General features: G+C 36.3%; 4 protein-coding genes across 7 annotated transcripts; 2 read left to right on the top strand and 2 right to left on the bottom strand.

Moving 5' to 3' along the window:
* Positions 1-296: 296 nt before the first annotated feature.
* Positions 297-1,481, bottom strand: LOC110794778 (F-box protein At5g07610-like). Its single transcript, XM_021999740.2, has one exon. It carries the CDS (start codon positions 1,479-1,481, stop codon positions 297-299), a length of 1,185 nt encoding a protein of 394 aa, XP_021855432.2.
* Positions 1,482-2,899: 1,418 nt separating this feature from the next.
* On the top strand, positions 2,900-9,785 carry LOC110795810 (uncharacterized). 2 transcript variants are annotated; one of them, XM_022000838.2, is made up of 7 exons: positions 2,900-3,249; positions 3,390-3,469; positions 4,102-4,214; positions 4,581-4,714; positions 5,544-5,691; positions 5,822-5,981; positions 9,396-9,785. In XM_022000838.2, exons 2-7 carry the CDS (start codon positions 3,454-3,456, stop codon positions 9,485-9,487), a joined length of 663 nt encoding a protein of 220 aa, XP_021856530.2. In that variant the 5' UTR covers positions 2,900-3,249; positions 3,390-3,453; the 3' UTR covers positions 9,488-9,785. The 2 variants fall into 2 exon arrangements, with proteins under 2 accessions (XP_021856530.2, XP_021856538.2); XM_022000846.2 differs by having other exon boundaries at positions 2,932-3,231.
* A 4,679-nt stretch (positions 9,786-14,464) lies between these two features.
* On the top strand, positions 14,465-18,822 carry LOC110795782 (VAN3-binding protein). 2 transcript variants are annotated; one of them, XM_022000804.2, is made up of 7 exons: positions 14,465-14,731; positions 15,126-15,493; positions 16,517-16,901; positions 17,305-17,481; positions 17,908-17,957; positions 18,045-18,102; positions 18,198-18,822. In XM_022000804.2, exons 2-7 carry the CDS (start codon positions 15,203-15,205, stop codon positions 18,440-18,442), a joined length of 1,206 nt encoding a protein of 401 aa, XP_021856496.1. In that variant the 5' UTR covers positions 14,465-14,731; positions 15,126-15,202; the 3' UTR covers positions 18,443-18,822. The 2 variants fall into 2 exon arrangements, with proteins under 2 accessions (XP_021856496.1, XP_021856505.1); XM_022000813.2 differs by having other exon boundaries at positions 14,718-14,850.
* Positions 16,274-24,428, bottom strand: LOC110795798 (formyltetrahydrofolate deformylase 2, mitochondrial-like). 2 transcript variants are annotated; one of them, XR_008922764.1, is made up of 10 exons: positions 24,192-24,428; positions 23,911-24,023; positions 22,699-22,849; positions 22,482-22,555; positions 22,224-22,383; positions 21,183-21,281; positions 20,999-21,085; positions 20,709-20,881; positions 17,418-17,519; positions 16,274-16,898 (listed from the first exon to the last, which is right to left on the bottom strand). XR_008922764.1 is itself a non-coding variant. In XM_022000824.2 (8 exons), the coding sequence occupies exons 1-8, from the start codon at positions 24,324-24,326 to the stop codon at positions 20,735-20,737; spliced, it is 966 nt and encodes a 321-aa protein (XP_021856516.1). In that variant the 5' UTR covers positions 24,327-24,428; the 3' UTR covers positions 20,536-20,734. The 2 variants fall into 2 exon arrangements, 1 of the variants encoding a protein (XP_021856516.1); XM_022000824.2 differs by lacking the exons at positions 16,274-16,898; positions 17,418-17,519 and having other exon boundaries at positions 20,536-20,881.
* Positions 24,429-24,660: the final 232 nt, after the last annotated feature.

The raw sequence follows: 24,660 nt of genomic DNA on the forward strand, positions 1-24,660 counted from the left end.
TGAGAGACATTATAAGAGAAAAATGGTTAAGAGCAAGATTAGGGCTAGTCTGAGTTAAGACTTCCACATCAACTTTTTTTATTAACTTTTAATTTCTTAGATTCTTGTCAAGACCCTTTCAGACTTGCTCAATTTAATGGAACGGATGAAATATTCCCTTTATTTACAAACTGCAATAATCTTAAAAGACAAACAACAAATACAAAGTCAATCAATCAGCAGAAGTTTCAAACTTGTTTACAAAGACTGCATGTGTTTTACCATATCTCAACCCCAAACAAGGTCTTCATTCATTCTTAAAGAGTAGAAATGGTCTCATAATATTCAAAAGCAGAGTAAACTCTATACCATACACGCCTCTCTTCAGCGCGAACCTTCAAGTCACAAACTTTCCATGAAGTTTTCTCCTTCTGACTGTAACAAATTACCTCACCAGGAATTGACAGCAAAACCTTGAACTGATTATTTTCATCCTGTCCTCGAAAAACTGATAAAACATCACATTCATAGCTCAAATCAAGTGTATATCCACCAAGAAACTTCCTAGCCATGTTTGGAAACTTCCTAGCCAAAGCACTAAGATCAATCTTAAACTTTAAGAACCATCTAGAATATTCTTTGTTCATCTCGAATATTTCAAAATGGCGTAGGGTAGGAGACGTGACAACGTAATGCAAATAGCCTTGAGAATGACCAAAGTACTCGAATATATAATGATGATCAACATGATCAGTTTCCTTCATTGGTAATTCAGGCAATGAGTGGAGACAATTAGTATCAATATTAAAGTATGATCCCTTTGATTTAGTACCCTTAATCCAATGAACATTGCCATTACAATATACCGCGTGCCCAAAATCTATTCCCTTTGGTGCTACAAACATCTTATTCTGAAGATTCCACAGACCAGTTTTTGATTCATAGATTGAAATTTGGCATAAGCCTTGATGATCATCAAGTGTTTGGACACTAATTACCTTGTAATTAGGTGATGTTAAAGGATCATAAGCTAATGACAACCCAAAATGATATCTCTTCTTCATGAAAGGGTGTCTAGGAAGATCAACATATTGTCGCGTTGTTGGGTTACATACATGATATGTTGTTGTTATGTGTTGTTTTCTTGAGCAAAGCAATAATCCATTGCAAGACTGTAAAATCTTGAAACCTTGAGAGGTAAGAAAACTTACTGAAGGCGCGTTTGGATGATCATATTGATGACTTAGGGGAAGATACTCGATTTCATTAGGGAAGTAACTTGTGTTTGAAGGAACCAAGAAAAGGCCAGAGGAAGAAGGTGGGTGAAGGAGGGAGTAACAACGTTCGAAATATGGATTTGAGATTAAGGAAAGAAATTGTTTAGATATACACCTTGACTTCCCTAGAGATTTTGGAGGTAAACGAAGTAATACTTCATTTGCTAAGTCTTGGTTACCAATAATGGCTTCAATTAGTAGAGATTTTGATGTTGTTTTCTTCATTATTTGCAGTTTTTCATTCTGAACTTAGGCTAATTTATATAATAATGTTCTACTATCTATGCTGCTATCAATGACGTCTTGGCTTAGTGATTGAGACTTAGGGTATGTATATAATAGGTCATATATTTGAATTCTCCATGTAATGAGAAGATTACTTGTGTTTCAAGGCTTTGATTAAGACCATGTCCTTAGGGGTTATATATATAATTGCCTTCATTTACCAAGTAATGTGAAGCATATTCAAAGTATTAGAAGATTGCGTGAAGATGACCACACTGTGTATCTTGCATTCTTGCTAATTCTTTAATAAAATCATTGCAATAATCCAAAGCTTGAAATCTTAAGTTTTGTGAAGGAGGAGAGTGGGAGACTCAATCTCATTATCTATGGGTGCTTTTTTCCCTCTTCTATTAAAGTGTGTGTCACCTTACTCGAAACTTTGACACGTGGACTCTTTACCTTGCCAATAATGTAATGCCACATCATAAAACACGACTTGGTACTTAATTTAAATTTAAGGGTATAAAATTATGGTTCATGTATCCTCTACATCGCGGTCTTGTCATGAGTGCGCGTGACAATGTCATGTTGTCACAACATATATAATACATGACTTTTCCACGTACATACTTCATAGTGTTAACCTGATCTAAATTTGACAACTGTGACACAAACAATTATATATAACAATTAATAACACAAGTACATACTACGTATGTACTAACGTACATAACTAACATAGGAGGTATGAGATTCTATCTGATTTAGGATTTAAGATTGAAATCAACGAAGAATAGCTTTAGTAGAGAGGAAAATATGAACTACTACGTATCTTACTTAATAAGTTAATATGCTTATAGGACAAAAGCTGGAAAAAAAATTACAAATAAGTACGGAGTATAAGTTAAGTTGAGTTGTACTTATTAAAACTACGTTCCAGCTGAAATATACTCACTAACAGATTCAAGTAGTGATTTGGCTAGAACTTTTTCTCTTTATACTAGGTCAAAATTAACACAAATTTAAATTTTGTACAATCAAATTTAAAATTTATGTTTGTTTTAGGTGTACTCAATTCCTACAGTGTCTCATTCTAAATCGAAAATATACTTACCCAAAGTAAACATAGCTCATACCCAAAACGAAAGCGGGCTTTGATGTATAGTAGTACTCCTAAATCCTAATAGGCTAATACTAACCGATTAATACATCTTTGTTCTCTCATCAAATCCATCCAACTAAATACAAGTAATTCAAGTGACGATAGGACATACAAATAGGGATGAAGAGAATTTTAAAAAGAAAAAAATTAAATAAAAATACAAGTAACAAATTTTTTGCCACGTCATACATTGATGCTATTGGTTGTAGAAATTTGCCATATTAGTGTAGAATTCGGATTATATTCCTGGGCTTGTGATAATCCGCACTCCCTACCATAAATAGCACAGTCATCTCATCGAACATACAGTGTTGCAGAAGAAAAACAACGCTGACTATCGCCGCCTGCGACCATCGCCACCACCATTGACCGACTTTCCACCGTTCAACTTGCAAAACCTTCCCCCAACAAAAACCCTAATTTCTCTTTTCCTCTAATCTCTTTATCGTTCAATTGCTAGATCTAGGGTTTCAGCCGTAAACCCTAATTTTGCAGAAAGAATCAATTGTAGAAGACAGCTCTGTACTCAAAGTTCGGAACTTTGATATCGCCGATTCGGAACGCGCGACCTCAGGCGAGGTTTACGAGGTGGGTTGCGCGAATCAGGTAAAGATTTTATTTATTTTATTTTATGATTGATGTGGAAGGATTCTGCATGTGTTTTGATTCTGTAGCCTAAGTGTGAAATTTCCCCAAATAGTGCGTACTCAAATTACTCACTGCATTGAATTGTTTCTGTTATGCAGTGTGTACGGTTGATTTGCAGTAAATTTGATATCTTTGAACTGTTATTCAAACAAGCACACATCCATGGAGGACGACTGGGGTAAGATTTTTGATGATGAATTTTGTTAATTTAGGGCGTCGTATTCGCTTTCCTACTTGTACAATTAGGATTTATTCGCATGGATAATCAGATGATGCCAATCGGCGCAATAGTATTTGAAGCTTAATATTTTGTGATCGTTAGGCATAGAATTTTATTCCAGAATTAACAGTTTAAGTAGTCTGTCAAACTTTAAGGAATATTTTTTCTAGTAGACTAAGCTTGCTTTTTGACATGCCGAATATGAAATAGTTATTACTACCATATCTCACATGTGTCAATCATAGTGATGACTATCTTAGAATACAAATGTATATGTATGCGGGTTTTCTAAATTGGGTGTCTTGGATCAAGTATGTCTTACATAAACCGAACTTTCGATGGAAGGGCTGGTGGTACAGAAACTAGGAGCTGATCCGTTCACCTCTAAATTTTTAATTGTGAATATTTTTGTGTAATTTTATTACTGTAAGGTGGTACTCGTGGTAGCCATTCCCATTAGAGGTTAAGAGGACAACACAATCCCTTTGCAATTGATTATTTCATTTAAAATAGGATTGACGGAACTTGGATCTTCTGAGTCATGTTTTTGTTTGTTTCCTGACAAAGTACAATGTTTGTTGTTGATTAAGAGAACGAAGACTTCACGCCCCAAGTTGCCACAAAGGATCTCCTGAAAAGTAGTTGGGATGATGAAGATGTTGATGATGATGATGTGAAGGAATCCTGGGAGGAGGAAGAACCGGTATGTTTAGACTTTAGAATGATGATGTTATCTTTCTGTGCCAACTTTGAACAGGGCTTTGAACAACGTACCTTAGTACTTGTGAGCATATCTACAGATTTTTGTAGGTTATAGCCTTATAGGCCTTTATGGGATTTCAACTTTTTTGTATATGAGCTTTGAACTTCAGATTTGTTTCAACTGTGGTTTACTTACTAATTCCTGTCATTGACTGATAGAATTCGGCAATGACAAGTAGTCTGTTTTTTAAGCAACAAATCTCATGTATTAATGTCCCTTTTATGGTTTTTAGTCATTACATTTGATTGTCATCCTTGAGCTCTACTCACATCTCAGTTTCCTGCTCTACTGTGTGATGTTTCTTAGGCACCTGCACCAGCACCAGCACCAGCAAAAGCAGCTGAAAAGCCTGCCAAGAAAGCTGGAAACAAAGGAAAGGATGTAGAAGAAGCTAAAGAAATACAATTGGATCCTGTAGCAGAGAAACTGCGTCAACAAAGGTTAGTTACAGGGTCATACTATCGTATACAGTTGATATAAACTCAAAAGATAGTTTGTGTTGTGCTTGTAGGCATATAGGTGTCATTGTTACTTCAGAACAATATCCCTTCAACGATAAACTTTTTGACTATGGTAGTGTTGGGGCTAGCATTGATTTCATATTCATTAGAATGATAATATCAGTTAGCTTTAAATACTTTGCTTTGCTTACCGCTTTGACTTGATGATTGACACTCTTTTTATTCTTACTTTATATTGATCATCCATTTACTGTACACAAAAGATAATCATTTTTGTTGAAGCCTGAAAGACGATTGGTTGCCGTACACTTTTAATTTGAATGCAATATAAGTCCATGCCTTAGTTTCTGTTAAATCTTCCACTTTGGCAAGTTGTTTCTTGCGCCAAGATCAATGCCAAAGTGTAACAGGGGAATTGTTAACGTCTGATTGGCCTCATTGGATAGTGAAATGTAAACAATTTACATGGCCAGGACAGTTAAATACTCGTAAGCACCTACCTACCACTCCTTTAGGTTATAAAAATGGGAAAGCCTTATCTTCAGGGCTTTCATGATACCTTTTATTATTTAGTTTAGCATATGTACTGCCATTGTCAGTTGTTAACTTCCATCTGTATTATCACTAAGATAAAAGAAATCACAACGTTTCCTCCATCCTGTACTACGTCTACTTTGCATCTTAAAGCTGTTGTGATCAAGGACTGCAAAATATTTGTAGGCTCCTTAGCACCTGAAGATACTGATACAGTCTACTATTTTTTTTAATATTGTTGGTTCCCTTTAGCTGATTTATAATTGGGCTGCAGGCTTGTGGAGGAAGCAGATTACAAGGCCACAACAGAGCTTTTTGGTAAAAAGGGTGATGACAAGACTCTGGAAAATTTCATACCTAAATCTGAAAGTGACTTTTTAGAGTATGCTGAACTGATTTCTCATAAGCTTCGTTCATGCGAGGTATGCTTTCATTATCTCCATTTCTTTCCTTCTCTTGTTACTATTTTTTTTTATATCTTCTCTTCTTGTTGACGGATGGTAACGCAGGAAAGTCTTACTTAAGATTGACTTTTTTTTTTCCTCAATGCAGAAAAGTTACCATTTTATTGGGTTACTGAAGACGGTGATGAGGCTGTCAACAGTTTCTTTAAAAGCTGCAGATGCCAAGGAAGTTGCCTCCTCGGTTTCAGCTATTGCAAATGAAAAGCTGAAGGCGGAGAAAGAGGCCAATGCTGGTAAAAAGAAAACAGGTATCTTCTGTGTAATACTCATGTAATAAATATTTGCAGTACCCCATTTTTTTATACCTACAACTGACAATTACCTTGTTTAGCATTAGTGTAATTCCCTCCCCCCTTCTTAGTAAAGGTTGAAATGGTGACTGTTCAGGTTCCTGGTACTATCTACACAATCAGCGGCTTTCTCATCTTCTCATTACATCGACTGTCTACCTTAAAATCTATAGTCTTGTATGTAGCAATACTATGTTGCTTATTAATACATGTTCGAGGAGTTGAAGTGTAAACCAACATATATTCATCAAACAACGGAAAGTAAAATGAGCGTAAAAATATAGTAGTAGTCAATATGATGTATGTATAATGAAAATATAAATGAGTCGTATAAAAGGTGTGGGTTGATCTAGGTTTCTGATTGAGTATGAACAGTCTGAGCAAGTAGCATGAGATGAGTTTTGTGAAGTCCAATGTTCAGTAGATTATAGGGATTTAGAAGATGCCAAAGAAGTATTAAGAAAGATATGGTAGATCAATTTAGGGGAACTAGTAAGATCTTCTGGGTTGATAATAATCAAGGTGAGAGTAACTGATTACAGCCTAACCAACATTCGAGTGGTTGGTTGAAGATGCTCTCCCAAGTAGCTATTTCTCTCTCTGCTCATGTCAATACCCCTCAATATGATATCTACTATTAACACTCTAATCAGCTTCTCCTGCAGCTAGATTACCCCTATTGTAACTTGGAGAATATCCCTTCTATGCCATTTCCCTTTTGTTCTACCCTAAGATTGAATATTTGCTCATAGGTAAATATTGTTCAACAAAACTGTTTGTCAATTAGGAATTAAAATGATTAAAGTGGTATCGACATGACAGAAGAATTCATTTTCCCTGAAGTTTATTTTTTGGTAAGCAAGCGAGATTTTTTTTATTGCCATCCAAAGAAAACATATGAATTCCTCTGAATTACATATGAATTCTAGAAACTAGGAACCCAGCAAACTACCTTGGTTACCAACCTAGAAAAAATATACATAGTTCAGAGGAGCAAAGTTACGGTTGCACTTCTAAACCCTCAAACTAATCTCTGTCGATACCTGTTATCTTTCTAAGCATATAGCATTAACTCTACGCTTTACATCAAATTGAATTTTCATTACAATATTATCTATACACCATAATTGCTGATTCCATAGGATATTATTTCTGGCCTTCCATATCTGATATATCACAAAACACACTGAAAATGCTCCGTTTGAATCTTGACGTGATTTTCCTGGCGAGCCTTACTGCACCTTTCAGGGTCTGAATCTTCACACCCATATCAATCCATTGAGAAATCCTCTCCCAGCATTTCCTGCTCTGAATGACTTTCAGTTCCTGTTCCACATAAGAAACATGAATTATCAGTGTTAATGCCATGCTTTTGTAGCCTGTCTCTTGTCTTCAACCTGGTAATCATAGCCAACCATGCAATAACAGTATCCCAATTACACCTTTCGGCTGGAGGCTTCAATCCATTATAAACCTTGCTTATCACAAAGTTACTCCCCTGTAGGACCCATCACACTCTTCAGCTTCTCTTTAACTGCGCAAATCTTCCTACAATGCCAACTACTGGAACTGTTAGGAGTATAAGACAACCAGTGTTGATTTTTTATGTATACTCCTTTCACCCATCAGACCCAAATATTCTCTTGCTTTGAGGCTATAGCCCAGACATGTTTTCCTAATGCAGCTATATTTCAAAGCTCAATATCCCTTATGCCCAGACCACTCTCCTTTCTTCTTCCACACAGTGTTCGTGTCCCATGCTATGTAACCAGGAGCACTACAATCAATATAGGCAATCTTCCCATGTCAATCTTCCCATGCGAGATAAGACTTGCATATCGACTTCATTGTCTTCAAAACTGTTTTCAGCATTTTTGCTCAATAGATGATGTATATCTGGAACTCCAAATCTTAACCCTTGCACACATTTTATCAACCAAAATTTCACATTCTGCTGCAAAATCTTCTTTGAGCAAATAAACATTCCCAGGTATCTAAAAGAAAGATTTCCTTCTGTGAAAGTTTAAATCATCAACCTTTTGATTCTACGGTCTTCCGATGAATTTCTGATTGGATTCAAGTGAAACATTCAACATTAGCTAGCACTTCGTAGTAGTTTATACAAGGCTGAAATCTGCTCAAAGCTTGAAAGTCTTGGATTGATATTATTTTTTGTGTATGAGAAAGTAAAGAGTTCTAATGTACTTACTACCTGCTTGCTTTGAGAAAAAGAGCATGTCAAGCGACGTGATGAATCAGAGTATAATTCTCTCTGTCTGCTTTCCTTTCCCCGGTTTATGAACGCAGTATCACACATCATGCATGCCTTTTGTATCAGTTAGTTTATCGGCTACCTGATTTTGAAACTGAGAAGCATCTATCCCTACTTCATCCTCCTTAAAGGTGAATTAGGAGTAATCTTTGGTTGAGCTTACCTTCGTTTTCTGGTGTTCTCCCTTAAACTTCTTGGATGAGCAGGGAGTGGAACTGTGTAATGTTGTTGTTATATCTCAAAAGGCATTTGGTTGGAAACGAAATGTGCTGCTTACGAGTTTTTTCGCTTGTTTGTAATGAAGCCTTGCTCTCTCTGTGATGTTACCTACACCATCTGTAAAGGACTAGGGTGATGTTCATAATGAAGCTCATGCATCCAACTATACAAAAGCCTTTTAGAAGAGAGCATGAATACCTGATGCTACAAGGCCATGGGTACACCAACAAATTGATACATGAACCAGTTTACGCTGTTGAACAATTTATTTTATTTACCCTTCGATCTTCTCTTCCAAGCTACAAACGTCTTTTTGAGTCTCCCAGTTGTTCCCTACGACCCCCGAGATAGACTCAAATTTCTCAAGGAATTCCCCCAAAGACTTTGCCTCTTAGTTGGGACTGTGTCTTCTTTGTGACTGACATGCATTTTCCTTCTTCGAGTTCCTCTTTTTTCTCTGATATAGTGAATTATCCTGCACTGTCAGCTAAGCATATCTGAACCACCACATCTCTTAGACTACAAGTCCCTTTGATTAGAACCAGTATTAAGATGCAGTAATGTGAGCCAAGTACTAAGAAGTCTGATGCTACGAATGAGATTTTATGATCAATGTTCTCTCGTGTTTTTGCCTCTTGAATAGTCCTTTGTAACTTTATTTGTTAATTATTTTGTTGTTTGAGTAACTACCCATCATGCCGGTTTGGTAAAGTGTGGTAACCAATGGAACTTGTGAGCTTTGACATTCTCTTCTGCTGAATCTTGGTGAATTTTTGTTTTGTCAAATAAAAATCTTTTATTCTTTTCAACATTTTGGAAATTGCTTTATCTATCAGTTTTTTTTTATTTATAATAAACGTCCTTTTGTTGTGGTTATGCAGGCGCAAAGAAGAAGCAGCTTCTTGTTGATAAGCCTGATGATGATATAGCTGTTGCTGGATATGATCCTGCTGATGATTATGATTTTATGTGAGCACATACAGATCCATATATTCCATCCAGTATTGAAAACCCGGATACTTTTTATTTATCTTTTAAGATCACAAATATGAAGAGTTCTTTTCCTCTTATGTGCAATGTTTTGGCCGAGTTGGTGAGGAAAAGATGTCCTTTAGAATAGCATCAATTGCCCTGTTGAATTTACTTGAAGTGATTTTTTGTATGTTTGCATAATTTATCGAAGCACACTGAGTTCTGCTACTGATTGAAAGTGCAAACCATTGTTTGAGATTGTTATCTAGATTGATATACTGCTAAGCAGTTTTTGTTTTCGGTGAATGTAACCGTTAAATCTGTTTGAAGTATCCATTTCTTTTTTGGCCAAAATCAACTGGTTACCTCCTCTGTTGTTGAATCTTCCTTGCATGTTTATACTGCTCAATCCGTGTCATGTTTTTGGCCCGAAAAGGAAGGAGTAGTTGTTGTTGCCACCCCCGTAAAAGCTAGTGAAATTAGGAGGCTAAACTTTTACAGTTAGGTCGAGCATTGCTTGGTGTCACATTACCATCTTGTTTGTGGATATTTTCTACAATGTACTTTCACAATCATGAAGCATACGATTCCTATTAGGGGTGTCAATTCTCAATCCGACCCAGTGAACCCGATGGGTTTGTCCGACCGTTTAGAATCCGAACCGTTTAGAACCCGCGAGTTAAAATCCGAAATCCGATCCGATCCGATTATATTCAACCCGAATTCGACCCAACCCGTTAGTATTGATCCGATTAAGATCTGAATCCGTTAACAGACCGATCCGTGACAATCCGGATCCATTTAATCCGATCCGAAGCGATCCGAAACCCGTTTATGATCCGATCCGTTTCAATCCGAATCCGTTCCAACCCGAGGAATATCCGTTTAATCCGATCCATTTTTAATCTATGACCCGTTTAATCCGACTCGTTTCAACCCGTGACCCGTTTAATCCGATCCGTTTTTAATCCGATCCGTTTTTAATCCGTGACCTGTTTAATCCGAACTAATTCCAACCATCGATATAATAATATATTCAATAACTTATATTACTAATCTTAAATTCTTATTACTTTTAAAAGTTAGTTATTATTTTCGTCCCCTAATTAAGTCATCGATATGATAATATATAATTTGGAACTAAACTGAACCAAATTCCAACCCGCTACCAAATAACCCGATCCGATAATTACCCGAACCAATATAAAACTGAATCCAATGTAACCAGGCTAAATTAGTTTCAATCCAACCCGTTTTAGTCTGTTACCGATTAATCCGATCCGATATGAATCCGATCCGAAATGAATCCGATCCGATATGAATCCGACCCGAAATGAATTCGATCCGATATGAATCCGACCGACATGAACCCGAACCCGTTATAGTCCGACTAAACCCGTTAACAATCCGTCGTATTCCAATCCGATCCGATCCGACCCAAACCGACTACAATCCGACCCGTTTACAACCCGATCCGATATGAATCCGTGAATAAAAACTCCGACCCGATCCGGTCCGTTAAGTTTTCAATCCGATCCGATCCGACCCGTTAGCCAAATTAATCCGTTCCAATCCGATCCGTTTCAACCCGAATCCGATGAGTCGGACCCAAACCCAATCCGTTGATCCGATTTGACACCCCTAATTCCTATCACAACATCTTACTCAAATCTTTATGTTAGTGTGAAATTGGCACTAACACTGAAAAAAGGACTAAAAGGATATAAATTGGACCCAATAGCTTTGGCATGATTCGTAAAGAATGGTGGGGGCAACCCATTTACAAAAGCAAAACGACAACAATCTAAAGTCGTTTCAATTGTGAAGTAGTGAAGTACTGTAAACTGTGTAAAGTCAAGTCAAGTCAAGGTCAGATAGAACATGAAAAGTGAGTGTTAATTGGGTTATCTTAAATCTGAGTTCAGTTCATTTTTTTAGTCACGTGAGTTACAGCCTGCGTTGGATGATTCCTTCCAGCCATTTTACGCATTAATGGTTCGAGTGCAGAAAGTTGATTGTAAAGCAGATATTCTTTACTTGTCATCGCCGAATTTAAATTGTTGTTCATCATTACTATAACTTGCTAATTTAACCCTGGTTAGTATTACATTAGTCACAAGTAACAACTAATAAGAAGTGACGGATCTTAAACATTTTTTACAAAGGAGATAGTAGATGAATTACATAATTTAGTATGAAATCTATATAATTATACTCTGTACTTAAAAACAATAGAGGGGATCAGTCAGGCTCACTCAAATCATTAGGTAAGATACGCCATTGCTCACAAGTGTTATGCTAAAATTATGTATACGGAGTACATGCTTAGTTAAATAAACATTAAGAGTTGGATTTACGGTAGAGATGACACCAACCTATACTCAAACTAGTTGCGAGCTCAACGCCTCAGCACTCAGAGATGACATTCATCTATACTCAGACTAATAGTGAGTTTAACGCCTCAACCTACTTTATTTCGTATTTTATTTTTATAAAAAGTTATAAAATAATAGAAAGACACAATGATGTATCATCTAAAATTCAGATACACCTTAGATGTGATGAACAAAGTAAAAATAAAATATCACTAAAAAAAAAAGTAAAATAAAATATTAATGTAACGGTGTCAATTACAAGAGAAGGGCCGTATATAATTCCCCTTTAAAATTAAGAAAGATATCGCCTAAACGTAAAATCACAGCACGACTCTAAATATGGCTGAGTCCGAAGCCCGACCCGACACGAAAAAGCCCGGCCCGACACGAGCACGAAAAAAGCACGGCCCGACACGGGCACGAAGTCGTGGGCTGTGGCCCTGGCCTGGACCTTAATTTTTTGGCAAAAGTATGACAAGGCACGATACGACTCGACCCGGCACGACAGAGCACGCTAAATTTAGTAAAATTAGCCTTAGGCACGACATGCGGCCCGACACGGCAGGAAAGCCCGTGGGCTTGGGCCGTACACGGGACCTTTTTTTAACTTTCCGGCCCGGCCTGAAACAACGTGGTCCTGACGTGGGCCCGGTCCGATTAGGCCCACGGCTATCTTTACACGACTCCAATATAGTCCGTACTCCTCTTAGTAACAAAATATTTTCCAATAAAACCTCTCTAGGACCTCGCTCATAATCGAACGTGCCGTTGATTCAAAGTCATCTATGGATCCAAACCGACATTTTGATGATATCAAGGAATTAAGTAAGGGCACCCGACTAATTAGAGGCACCTTAGATTTACGTTATCGAGAGTTTTGTCACGAAATTAGGCATACAACTTCGTTGGCAAATGCACGTTTATGGATTAGCTGCTCAAACAACAATGAATATGAAACATGCATAAAAAAGGCACACTAATAACACCACATTCTTAGAGTTTAATTAATCATGCCAATTATATGATTTGTCTGTTGACGACCCAAAAGTAGTATTTGTTCACTTTTTTAGGTCCAACATCTCACTTACAAATCCATCATTGTGTTTGGAATTGTATCATGTATTCATGTATAAAGTGTGACATAGCATAGGAGTGCTACATTACTAGACTACTAGTATAACATGACAAGGTTTTTGTGATAATTAAAAAAAAAAAAAAAAAAAAAAAAGAAGATTGATTTTTTAATCTATCTTTGATGTATAATTGTTGTATTAATAGACAAACTCGTAGTAAAACAACATCAAACGTTAGAGATTATTAAGTTTGAGTCTCATCATCTGCTTGCGTTTGGAAGTAAGGATTCTCTTACTTTTTACCCACTACTCTTAACTCTTGAGCGATTGACCAGTGTAACTAAACTGACTAATTTGTGGTAGTTGTTGTTCAATCCTTACCAATTTTTTTGAAAAATAGGGAAGAAACTCTCATGATAGGAAGTTGAGACTTTAGGAGAGTAAGAATGAAGAATGTGATTACTCTATTGTCTCTACATCGTATCAAGATCTAGACAAGCTAGCTTGTCTTGGCTTGATTGGTCAAGACATTAGAGGGTGGCTCGATATGAACAATCTATTCATGTCTGATATTCAGCCTACTCAGCCAATACCTTTTTCTAAGAAATTTTGGGACAATGTACGCTATATTTCATACAAAGGTGTGGATTATAACCCTGGTGCGAAAAAAAAAATTAGAAATTTCAAATTACAAATACGAAATGCACATCATATTTTGTCCTATGAGGCTATGATAAATATCATAACCACAAGCACAACATTATACATGGACAATTATCATCAAATTACAAGTGTGCTTTGTCGTAGCTGCATACATTATTAACCGTCCAAAAGCCAACTAGATTGAGTAATCTAAGTGTCCCTTAAATTTTAAGCCAACTAAATTAAACAATAGTGCAATCTACGGAGTACTAAGCTAATTGAGGTCACCTGAAAATTAAAAAGCCAATTAAATTAGTAAGTTGTAACCACCAATCAACCACCATCGGGCATCCCACCATGACCATTCCAAATAGTCAAATCAAATTTAACGGCTGATACACCATACATGATACACTCCCTAATTTTTGGGGTTTATATACCCTAATTAATTCTTAAACAATTAAACCTCACCAGCTCCAACCCAAAGTCTCTACCTTTCTTCAATTCTCCCTCTAAATCCTCCCCAACAAAAGCAATAATCACCGGCCGGCCCCTCGATTTTAAAAGTCGAGAAATGATCTACTACGTACCACACAGTTCTCAGGACTGCATATAAGGAGCTAGAAGTGTGCATATTAAGACAAATTAAATTTACTCTTTACACTACGTGTGATTTTATCGTGCATTCTTAAATTACATACAGTTCTAACAACTTTATAGTTTATACGTCATCCCCTAATTAATCACGAAATTAAAATTAAAGAATGCATTATTATTTAATTAAGATAGGGCTTAGAAATGCGCGCTTAGATGCACGAGTGTAATGGAGCATCCCCTCCACTTTACCCGCATTACTTTCTTCTTCCTTGTTTGCTTCCTTTCCTACGAATACTAATAATCCTTTTTTATTTTCTACAAAGTTTACTTTAATTATTCTATTATTATATCCTATCTCCCTTAAACCTCACTCATTTCTCCCTTCATTTTATTTTAAATCCATTTTATTAATTTTATTATTTATATTGGATTTTGTCCTAGCTTTTCCCACTTTGTTTTATTGTTTGGCATGGTATAAATATGTAATGTCCTTCACAAGTAGACATGTATCCAAATTTCATGTGTTTTTGCCATCAAGTTCAATTTCAATTCTAAAAGGTTTGTAATCTAAATATATTTCATGGGGTTCCACTCTTTTTCTTCAATGTATATCTCTTTCTTTCCAATATTAGATTTTTCATGAGTTTTTTTTTTTCTCCCTTAACAACTTCTAAAAGGTAGGTTCGTGCATCCTTCCCTCCTACATGGGTACCTCTCATTTTCTTGAGAGGTACCCTTCGTTTTCTTTATAATTTTTCACAAGAAAAATCTAGACTATCTCCTTAAAAATCCAAATTATTTTCTTCGTTTTATGATGCTTCCTACCACTTATTCACTCTCACTTAAAACACTTTTGAAACCTTCAAACATAATGAAATCCAATCTGACTTTTGGTATAGTTTCAATCATCATCTAATTAAGTTTTTATTTATTGTTGAATTTTCTTTGACAGGAAGCCGCAAGCTGGATTGAGAAGGAAACTTTTCATATTTTTTTTTTCAAAATAGTTGAAAAACAGAGAAATCAAAAATGGAAAAAGGTCAAAATTTAAGTTGGAAGAAGAACAAGCTAAATGGTTTAGGAGAAGTAGAAGGTTTTGGAGAAGAAGAGCTTAAACAAACTAAATCACTACCACCATTAGTGGTTCAACCGCAAACACCGAGCGAGCCGATGGAATTCTTGTCAAGATCATGGAGTGTATCAGCTGAAGAAATCTCGAAAGCTCTTGCTAATAAACACAAACATTTTCTACTTGACAAACATCTCATTGATAGTCCCTCTTTTATTTCTGAAGCATCACTCTCTTCACCTCCTCATCCTGTAAGTAATTCTCTGTTGTTGTTGTTGTTGTTGTTGTTTCTGTTGTTGTTCTTTCTGTAAGTTTGTTGTTGTTGTTTCTGTTGTTCTTTCTGTAAGTTTGTTGTTGTTGTTGTTGTTGTTGTTGTTGTTGTTGTTGTTCACAGTGCAAGGTTCTAGCTGTTGCTTTCTTTAGTTGTTTCGTATGATCATAACATCAAAAAAAAAAAAAAATCAATTTATCATTCATGTTGATCTTCTCAATCCTCCAGAGATTTCTCCCTATATACTTTCGGTCACTTTATTCATTAATTAATACATTAGCTTAGCTTTCCCCTAAAAAATTTGAGCTTTCTGAATAGAGATTTCTGCTTTACATTCTGAAACTACTTTCTATCAGTGCTTTTCAATGTCTGATTCCATTGTCAGAAAGCGCGAAAAAACTCTGGTCTTAGGGGTTATTTGGTTGACAACTAAAAATGGGGGAACTGGAAATTCATGGGAAATTAGAAACAGGGTAGTTATTTGGTTGACACAAAAAATAAAAAATGGAGGAAGTTGTAATTCCTGCAAAACACGGAAAGTAAATTACCTATTCCCCTCTTGATCAATCAAAAATCATGGTGTTGTCAACCAAACAAAAGGAAATTCCCATGAATTTAACAAAGGGAGTAATTTTCCTTGAAAGGCAACTTCCTATAGGAATTAGGTTCTCATGTCAACCAAACAAGCCCTTAGTGTTTTCTGTGGCTAAAACTGAGCAGGTAGATAAATTGAAGACTAGTTTCTATACATTCTGCTATACATGCTGTAACTATTTTCTATCAGTGTTTCTCAATGTCTGAATCCATTGTCACAATTTTTTCTAAAATTTCCTGAATCTTAGTATTTTTTTGAAGCTAAAACAGAGTAGGTGGGTAAATTGAAAACTAGTTTCTATACATTCTGAAACTACTTTCTATCAGTGTTTCTCAATATCATATTTCATTGTCAGAAAGCGCGAAAATTTCCTGATCTGAGTATTTTCTGTTGGCTAAAACTGATCAGGTTGATAAATTGAAGAACAGTGGTTCGAACCGGAGAATGGGGGGAATAGGGAAGTGGTTCCACCACAACAAGGAATCAAAATCAAATCTAAACTCGTTTAGGAGAAAGGACAGGGCAAGAGCAGAGAATGCACATATGCATGCTGCTCTTTCAATTGCAGGTCTTGCAGCAGCACTTGCTGGTGTTGCCGCAGTTTCTGCACCTGATAATTCCTCAAAAATGAGCAGAGCCGTTGCATCAGCCACCGAACTCTTAGCGTCTCACTGCATCGAGATTGCTGAGCAAGCGGGCGCTGATCATGATCGTGTTGCGTTAGCTGTCAGATCAGCTGTTGATATTAAGAGCCCTGGTGATCTGATGACTCTGACTGCAGCCGCTGCAACTGGTATAATTATTACTAAATTATGTTCTATCAGCAATAATTTGAAATTAGTATTGATCTCGTGCCATGCACGGCTTTTGTTATGTTTTCAAAAGTGAGTCTTAATTTTTCAATTCATCTGAAAACAGTAAATGTATTTCATTTCGTGTTTCATTAAGAAAACAGTGAAGATACAAATATAAATTAGTATATTGAAGGTGAAGGAGCATGAAATTAATGGGAGGTGAAGGGGCATAAAATTGGAAAAGAAAATAGCAAGAAATTTTATTTTAAAAAATGGGAAGATGTTTTTAAAGAGGGAAATGTGGCACTCCAGATTTCTTGCAAATTCGTCTGTTATTAAATATTAGAATAGATTTTAGAGGTTAATTCAAGCTTTTAACCTTCTTTTTGGTCTTAATTGCAGCTTTGAGAGCAGAAGCAGCATTAAGGGCAAGGCTACCAAAAGACGCAAAGCGGAATGCTGCTATCAGTCCCTATGATAAAGCTTTAGGGGATGCTAATAGCCTTGATTCTTACCACAGTGAAGCCGAAGAGCCGAAATTCCCCTGCGTTGGTGAACTAATGCAGCACGCGAAGAAAGGTATATCTCACCTCTTTGCCACAATTTTGACCATTAATCTGTAACAATGGACACAAATTTAACATAATTAATGTATTGACCAAGTCTGATTAGAGAGAATTTTCCATTGACTTGCATGGACTGATGGACATGTTGCCCATGAACTAATACTTATATTAACTTTTAAGTTAGTTGGTACTTGGTCCCATCAAACAGAAAATAAAACTTCACAATTGGATGCATGTCATCTTAGATGGTTGGTATGAAATCATAATAATAATTCAATTCAATTCAACTTTATAATTGGATAATCCTTTTGATCCGAATATGCATGACTATCCTACAGATCATTGAGATCATATTCAGAACATTTTTTAATGGATATCATAACAAACTGCTAAACAATCTCTTAATAATATATTAATACACCTTATATTGGTTTATCAGGTAATCTCAGATGGAAGCAAGTCACAGTCTACATCAATAAAAACTCTCAGGTATAACGCGACATTCTGACATAACAGCTGAACTGTATCATTTCCATCAGTTTTTCCACAGTTTCTAACATAAGCTCTTACAAACAGGTCATACTAAAACTAAAAAGCAAACATGTAGGAGGTGCTTTCTCAAAGAAGGACAAATGTAAGCTTTAATCATCTTCTTCAATACCCCGATCTCTGCCTATCTAGTTACAAAATGAAATCTTGTCTTAAAAATGAGTCATTTTGTTGTAACAGGTCTAGTCTATGAAGTCTGTGATCAAATCACAACATGGCCATTCAGAAAAGAAAGGGAAAATCTAGAGTCTTATTTCGGACTGAAGACGGCACAAGGGTTTTTGGAGTTCAAGTGCAAGAACAAAGTTCAGAAGCAGCAATGGGTGGATGGGATTCAAAATATGCTGGATAAAGTAGGTTGTATTGAAGACATTGAAATCACATTGCAACGACTTAACTTGGCCGCCTCAAATAAGAATTCTTAGTCCTTAATGTACACTTGTTAGTTGTTTTTCTTATATGTGCATAAAGATGGAGGATTTTGGTAATATGATGGTAACTAATGTTACATATTACTAATAGAGAAAGGGGGAAGGTCGGGTTCGGGATCGGGGTCGGGGTGGCATACTGTACTGAAATAAACGGAGATGAAGTACTTACTGCAGTTCCAACAGCCACAGACATTGTTCAAAGGAACTATGTCATTCCTATGTAAATCAAGTTGTATCTACTTTTTCTCAGATTTTGTTTCGCTGTCCTTCTTTTAAGGCAAATTTGTTAAAATTTACCTTTAAAATAAATGTTGTACTAGTATCTTACAACATAAAGTTTTTATAAGTTGGTAAATTACAACATTTTTTTATAAGGTAGTTTTGACAAATTTGCCTTATTTTAACTCTTTCCTGCCACAAGTGGCGTATTATTCCTCCATCAAACTTAAGAAACAATCTCGGCTTAAGAGTCCTCCTACACTTCCTGTTGTTCTATGTAGCAGTCATTGAAAATGTGTTTGGTTAACAATAACTCTATAGTATATAAGGAAAACGAGGGGAGGAACAGAGACTGTAACAAAGCAGAGAAATAGGGTGGGCTTGTAATTCTTTTCGAAATGTTATTATAAGAAATAGCTTAATAGCATAACCAATTAATTGTTTCGCCAACGACGGATTTCGCCCCGCCCTCCGAACCGAAACATGAAGGTCTCCCCTCATCCGGCTAGAATATAATTTTTTTTGTTTTTTCTTTTGAAGGTAAGATGAAGATGACCCACCTGAGGGGGAGATAAGGGAAATCTCTCAAATGAGTCCCATGAGATTTGTTCTCTAGACCACAGGATAGGAGGTGGGAAGCGATACGCCGATACCACTACTCCACCACCTCAATCTCCCGGGGGGGGGGGGGGAATATTGGTCCCTCTAATTTCCTTCTCCCATTCCCTTGCCATTTTTAAGTACAAACAATGAGAAATTGATCACTCACCCTATCACTCCTCCCCTTTCCTCCAAATTCCTTAATGAAAATACACAACAATGTCATAGTCTAGCCTAACCCCCAATAAAATGAGGTCATGTGTACGAACCAAGATGGACATCCACGAGAGTTGCACGTTAATCTTTCTCCTCCACACAACCCTATCCATATGATCTTAGAAACCTAATCGTTACATGCCTTTTTTTTACCCATTTTTTCTCCTCCTCCAACTTCGAATGACTTCCTACTTCCTAAATGATGTTGCCAATATACAATGTCCAAAGTCAGTTCTCCGTCATCTCGATAAGTAGTTGCTACTCTGACGGTCTAACCCCATTGCGGATCTCTTGACTGCGGATTCAATGACTTGTATCACCACTCATCCGCCTCAACATATACTTCTCCTAAACTAGAGTTCTTCTTAAACTCCCAACATTACTACAATATTTTCCCTTCACCCTTTAAAATTCTCCATATCAGTCTATCTATGAAGTAAAATAACATATCAGATAGTCAAAAATTACCCAGGAAGTAAGACAAGTCACAAGAGAAGTCTGAGTCCCAAATTCCCAACACACACAGCAAATATTTACCAAAAACCAGAGTTTTACTTCTTTTGTGTAATTACCATGTTTATAGTTCGATGAAAATCTAATTGATTTGGAGACCACCTCTTCACAAATTCACAATTATCAAGTTTATTTTGAAAAGACAATTGATCTTACATGTCAAAGTTGACATTGATCTTTCCATCTTTTCTGAGACTGGTGTCAACTTAGAACTCATAAAGTATTACTGGTTAGCCTTAGGCCTTAGCCATGCCTTTTCTTTTTCTTTTGGGAAAGGGAAAGGGAAAGGGAAAAGGAGGGGGCATCAAAAGCTTAACATAAGAAAGAAAAGTTAAAATGTACAAGATTATATTGGAATATTTCAAGAGAGAATACAGCAATAAAGCAACAGGAACAAGTAAAGTGATTGTTTATCAGGAAAAAATAGATACTTTTGCTGTTACAGTGCCCTAAAAATCTCGATCAAGAGGGAGAGCGTTAGAGATACTAGAAATCTTAGCAGCGAAACAAGAAGAATGAGAAAAACAGACATCATAATATAAGCTTAAAAGGTTGCTTAAAATTGGATTGTATTTGACCAATGGTTGCAGGCTTGCAAAAATAGTCATAGTAATACTTCATTTGGCAACAGAAGCTGAAATTTTTATCTAGCTTTCCTCTATATAAATGCCATGTCAAAATCTAAGTAAAATGAATGATTGTATGTACATACATTTGATGAGTCTCAACCATTTTTCCTCAAAACACAACGGTCTTGTTATCCAGATACGGTAGAACACGTAGCTCACAGTAATGCTTTATTGCCTTTGAGAGGCACTGTTTCTCAAGGTTCTCTGATTTTTGTACAAAACTCCGCAAATTATCTCTGTGCGAAACTCTCTCAACCTGCAGTTCCAAATAAATAATTACTTTAAATTCTTTAGAAAACCTAGACATTATGCAATATGTTCAAGTTATGTATGCTCTAAAAAATTAAGAGACATACTTATGAGAAGCACATACCATTTGTTCAATAATGGGTCCTGCGTCGAGTTCTTCTGTTACAAAGTGAGTTGTGGCACCAATCAATTTTACTCCACAATCAAACGCCTGTCATATTAGCCACCAAAGATGAGCACAATAAGCAAATAAGATACCTTGCATATAGAGGGAAAAGACTAGAACCAGAAAGAGGAAATAACTCAACCTGTCTTGAAGGATTCCCACCCTTGAATGATGGCAAGAGACCATGGTGGATGTTAATGACATCTTTTCCATACCGTTTCAAAAAATCTGCTGACAATATCTACAACAAATGAGCCATTTCAGATATCAGAAGCGAAACAAAGCACCAGCAACACAATGATCAGTTTACAAGAAGTTAACAAAATGATCCTAAAACTATTGGAATCCACGTGTAATACTCGCGCAAGATACAGAAAGGAGGTTATCTTTGTCATCCTCTAGTAGGCAGAGGACCAATTTCCAGCACAATTCTTAGCAACTCGGTGGTATTCCATATGACATCATGAAGCATGGAAAGTGGATCATAGTCAATGGCAACAACAAAACCAAACACCTTAACAACAAGGGTGATAAATTCCGCCTAATATGTGCACACTGCAAAGAGGGTAGCTTTGCAGGAAAACTCATTGGTCTATTTAACTAAATCATGGTTATTTATTCAATATAACATTCCCCTTATACTTCTAGAAATATGTATCTGCGAGTTTGGACTGACATGCAAACCACAAGGTGAATTAAAACAGCCGGTACCACAGTAATCATGCTTACAATCAATTAAAACTTGTTATCTAATTCGAACACTAAGCTGTACACTCACCTAAGTCCGACCTCAAACTCTCCGTATGTTTCCATTTCCACAAATTAAACTTAAAGTTTCAAAATCACAAAGCTTACAGGATGTCACCATCTCACCAATACCAAGAATATCAAATTAATCTAATATTGGACGTAGGTTGCGCTCTATTACCTGATTTCACTTGTTTTTTTTGGACTTACTTTATTTGAACTTACATGAACTTATCAGAACTTATTTTAGTTATAAATTGTATTTTTTCCTTAACTTATCGTCTCTGAAGTTATCTTTCCTGAAATAAGTGGAAATAAGGTGAACAACAAAGGGCCTTAATTACCACCTATTACAACGGAAACCTTTAAACTAGCTAGCACAAATGAATTGCAGTTTCATAGGCAAGAAAAGACTTCACATGGAAATTTGAGGTACCTGCATGTACCGAGCAAGAACGAGAAAATCTGTGTCCTGGACCAAATCCAGGATCTCCTCCTCTCTTTCGTTTCCAGCGATTTCCTTCAGAAAATGGTAAGGAACTTGCTGCCTTTCAAGGAAACGCATCACATGGGAATCTGGATGTCTATCGTGATTACTAGATGAACCCAAAAAAAGAAAGAGAAAGAATAAGTCAATGCCCATATCACCCAAAGAGAGTAGAAAAAACAAGCTAAGAGTGACTTCAACAAAGACCTTATCACTCTAGTTATATCTACAGGCAGTTTTCCATCCTGCCATGCATGTAGCAAGTCAACAAGACAGTGATCCTATCAGAAAATAACAAAAAGTTTGTAAATAGGAAGGAAGACATAAGATATTACAGTGAAGCAGTTTATCACCCAAACTGCAAATTTATGAACTGGCCTGATCAAGAAAATAAGTGCAAAAAAAAAAGAGTTGGTAAAGTCACCTGTTTCGAAGCAAAAACTGCAATTTTGTATTTCGGATCCAAATCAGGCACACGAACAACTGATTTCATTGCATTGAACATTTTAGCGATTTCGAGGAAGTCTTCATCCATTTGCTCCCTTGGCCATTTAGAAGGATCAAAAACAAATTCACTGCAAAAGAACCGTTCAATACGTTTTATTCATAGAACTGAATATCAATCCTTAGAAATCCAAAAATTACATGTTATGGTGCCATCATCACTAGCTAGCAAAGTTTAGACTACTCAAAGTCATATAAATGGCCACTACCACAACTACTGTGACAAATTTTCACATTACATTCGCACAGAAAGGAACTAAAATGTCCACAACATAGCAGGTAAATGTTACTTGTTGCCTTTAGATCAGGGAGAAGTCAAGAGTAACAGAAAGGGCAAAGGAAAGTTTGTTTAAGAAACAGAAGAATAAACAACGACATCAAAATCAATACTTCCTCCATTCGGAAGTAGTTGTTAAATCTCCATTAAGATAGATTGCCTTTCTGGAAAACAAATAACTATACACATTTTACCTACTGACTATAACCAACACCAAAGACATTCCTCATCTTTTTTTTTTTCTAACTTTTTAGGTGAGCACCTAATACAACTTTTGGTTTCTTGCTTTTGATACACAGAACAGAACCATACACAATAGCTCCAAGCCTAATGCAAACCATTTCAGCTACATAGCGAAAAACAAACATCCAATGCAAAAGTCAAGAAGGGTAATCCAACTTATTCCAATCAAAACACTCTTCATTTCTCACCTATTCTCTCATTAATAACCGTATTATCAAATACCAACCTAGTCCCTACTCTCTCAATCCCAAAACAGACTTCTCGCTTGTTTGGAGTATGTTTCATTCAAATCATCAGTTTACAACACTCACCATACTATGATGAGGTGAGGGTGACACACTCACTCAGTCCACTCGGGTTGTACACGTAAGCAACATGATAGTATGGTACCTTCTATGTTATTGTTACTTTCAGATCTTCATTCATTCCAATCAAGATAACCTTACCCTCTATCACAAAGTGTACAAGAAACAAAGGACAAATTTGATCAAAACGATAAATACTTGAAACTAAATGTCTTATTCCAAAAAAATCTAAAATGGGATAAGAAGAACTAAATCAAATTGCTAAAAATGAACAACAAAACAAAGATATAAAGCAGAAGAAACTAACCTTCTTGAATAAAAGACATGCTTCTTTTCTGGTACAAACACATCAGCTCCTAATATGTTTCCACCTCTTGAAGCTAGACACTCTGATAACTTTGCCACTATACCAACTGCATCCTTTTTTCCACAAATTTACCCATTTTTCAAATTTCCCACCAAAAAAACATTGACAGAAAATTGGAAAAAAAATAAATTAAAAATCAATCTTGAAGTAAATTGAGCAAAAGGGAAAAAATAAAAACAGTAGATTAATTCAATAGAATTGAAATTAGAAGAAGAACTTACTGGGCAATGGAAGACATGGATGCCGTGGACGAGAGGAGGATCTAGGGACTCCCCAGGAAAAATCAAGGATTTAAGGGATCTCTGCGTAACTTTGAAAAACTGGGATTGTGAAGAAATTTTTCGGAAGAAATTCATAATTTTGAATTACTCAGTTTCTCTCTCCTCTTGGTGAAGATGGGTGCCTCCCATTTTCCATAAAAAAGTTACCTGATCTGGGAAAAAATGGTGGCCAACCAACTCTCCTGTGACAAGGAAACAAAAACTTTGTAGGGTCGAACTGAACGATGACGTTTTGGTTGTTTTTTTTTTTTTTTTTTTTGGTGCAAATGAGCCATAATAGCGGGGATGAGAATCGATCTCATAATCACTTGGAACCGGGAGTGAAGCTCTAATCAACTGAGTTATCCCCAACTCTCATGACGTGTTGGTTGTGGATCTGTGATTCTTTTACTTGGTTTTTTAACATGTG

The sequence above is a fragment of the Spinacia oleracea genome, chromosome 6 (assembly GCF_020520425.1).
Source record: "Spinacia oleracea cultivar Varoflay chromosome 6, BTI_SOV_V1, whole genome shotgun sequence".
Lineage (NCBI taxonomy): Eukaryota > Viridiplantae > Streptophyta > Magnoliopsida > Caryophyllales > Amaranthaceae > Spinacia > Spinacia oleracea.

Excerpts from the sequence above, each read along its gene's own strand:
- LOC110794778 (XM_021999740.2), bottom strand. The coding sequence starts at position 1,481 with ATGAAGAAAACAACATCAAAATCTCTACTAATTGAAGCCATTATTGGT.
- LOC110795810 (XM_022000838.2), top strand. Across the intron at positions 4,715-5,543 it reads GAGAAACTGCGTCAACAAAG|GCTTGTGGAGGAAGCAGATT; the intron begins GTTAGTTACAGG and ends ATTGGGCTGCAG. Across the intron at positions 5,982-9,395 it reads TGCTGGTAAAAAGAAAACAG|GCGCAAAGAAGAAGCAGCTT; the intron begins GTATCTTCTGTG and ends GTGGTTATGCAG.
- LOC110795782 (XM_022000804.2), top strand. The coding sequence starts at position 15,203 with ATGGAAAAAGGTCAAAATTTAAGTTGGAAGAAGAACAAGCTAAATGGT. Across the intron at positions 15,494-16,516 it reads TCTCTTCACCTCCTCATCCT|GTTGATAAATTGAAGAACAG; the intron begins GTAAGTAATTCT and ends AAAACTGATCAG. Across the intron at positions 17,482-17,907 it reads AATGCAGCACGCGAAGAAAG|GTAATCTCAGATGGAAGCAA; the intron begins GTATATCTCACC and ends TTGGTTTATCAG.
- LOC110795798 (XM_022000824.2), bottom strand. The coding sequence starts at position 24,326 with ATGAATTTCTTCCGAAAAATTTCTTCACAATCCCAGTTTTTCAAAGTT. Across the intron at positions 22,556-22,698 it reads CAGTTTTTGCTTCGAAACAG|GATCACTGTCTTGTTGACTT; the intron begins GTGACTTTACCA and ends ATTTTCTGATAG. Across the intron at positions 21,282-22,223 it reads TTCTTGCTCGGTACATGCAG|ATATTGTCAGCAGATTTTTT; the intron begins GTACCTCAAATT and ends CATTTGTTGTAG.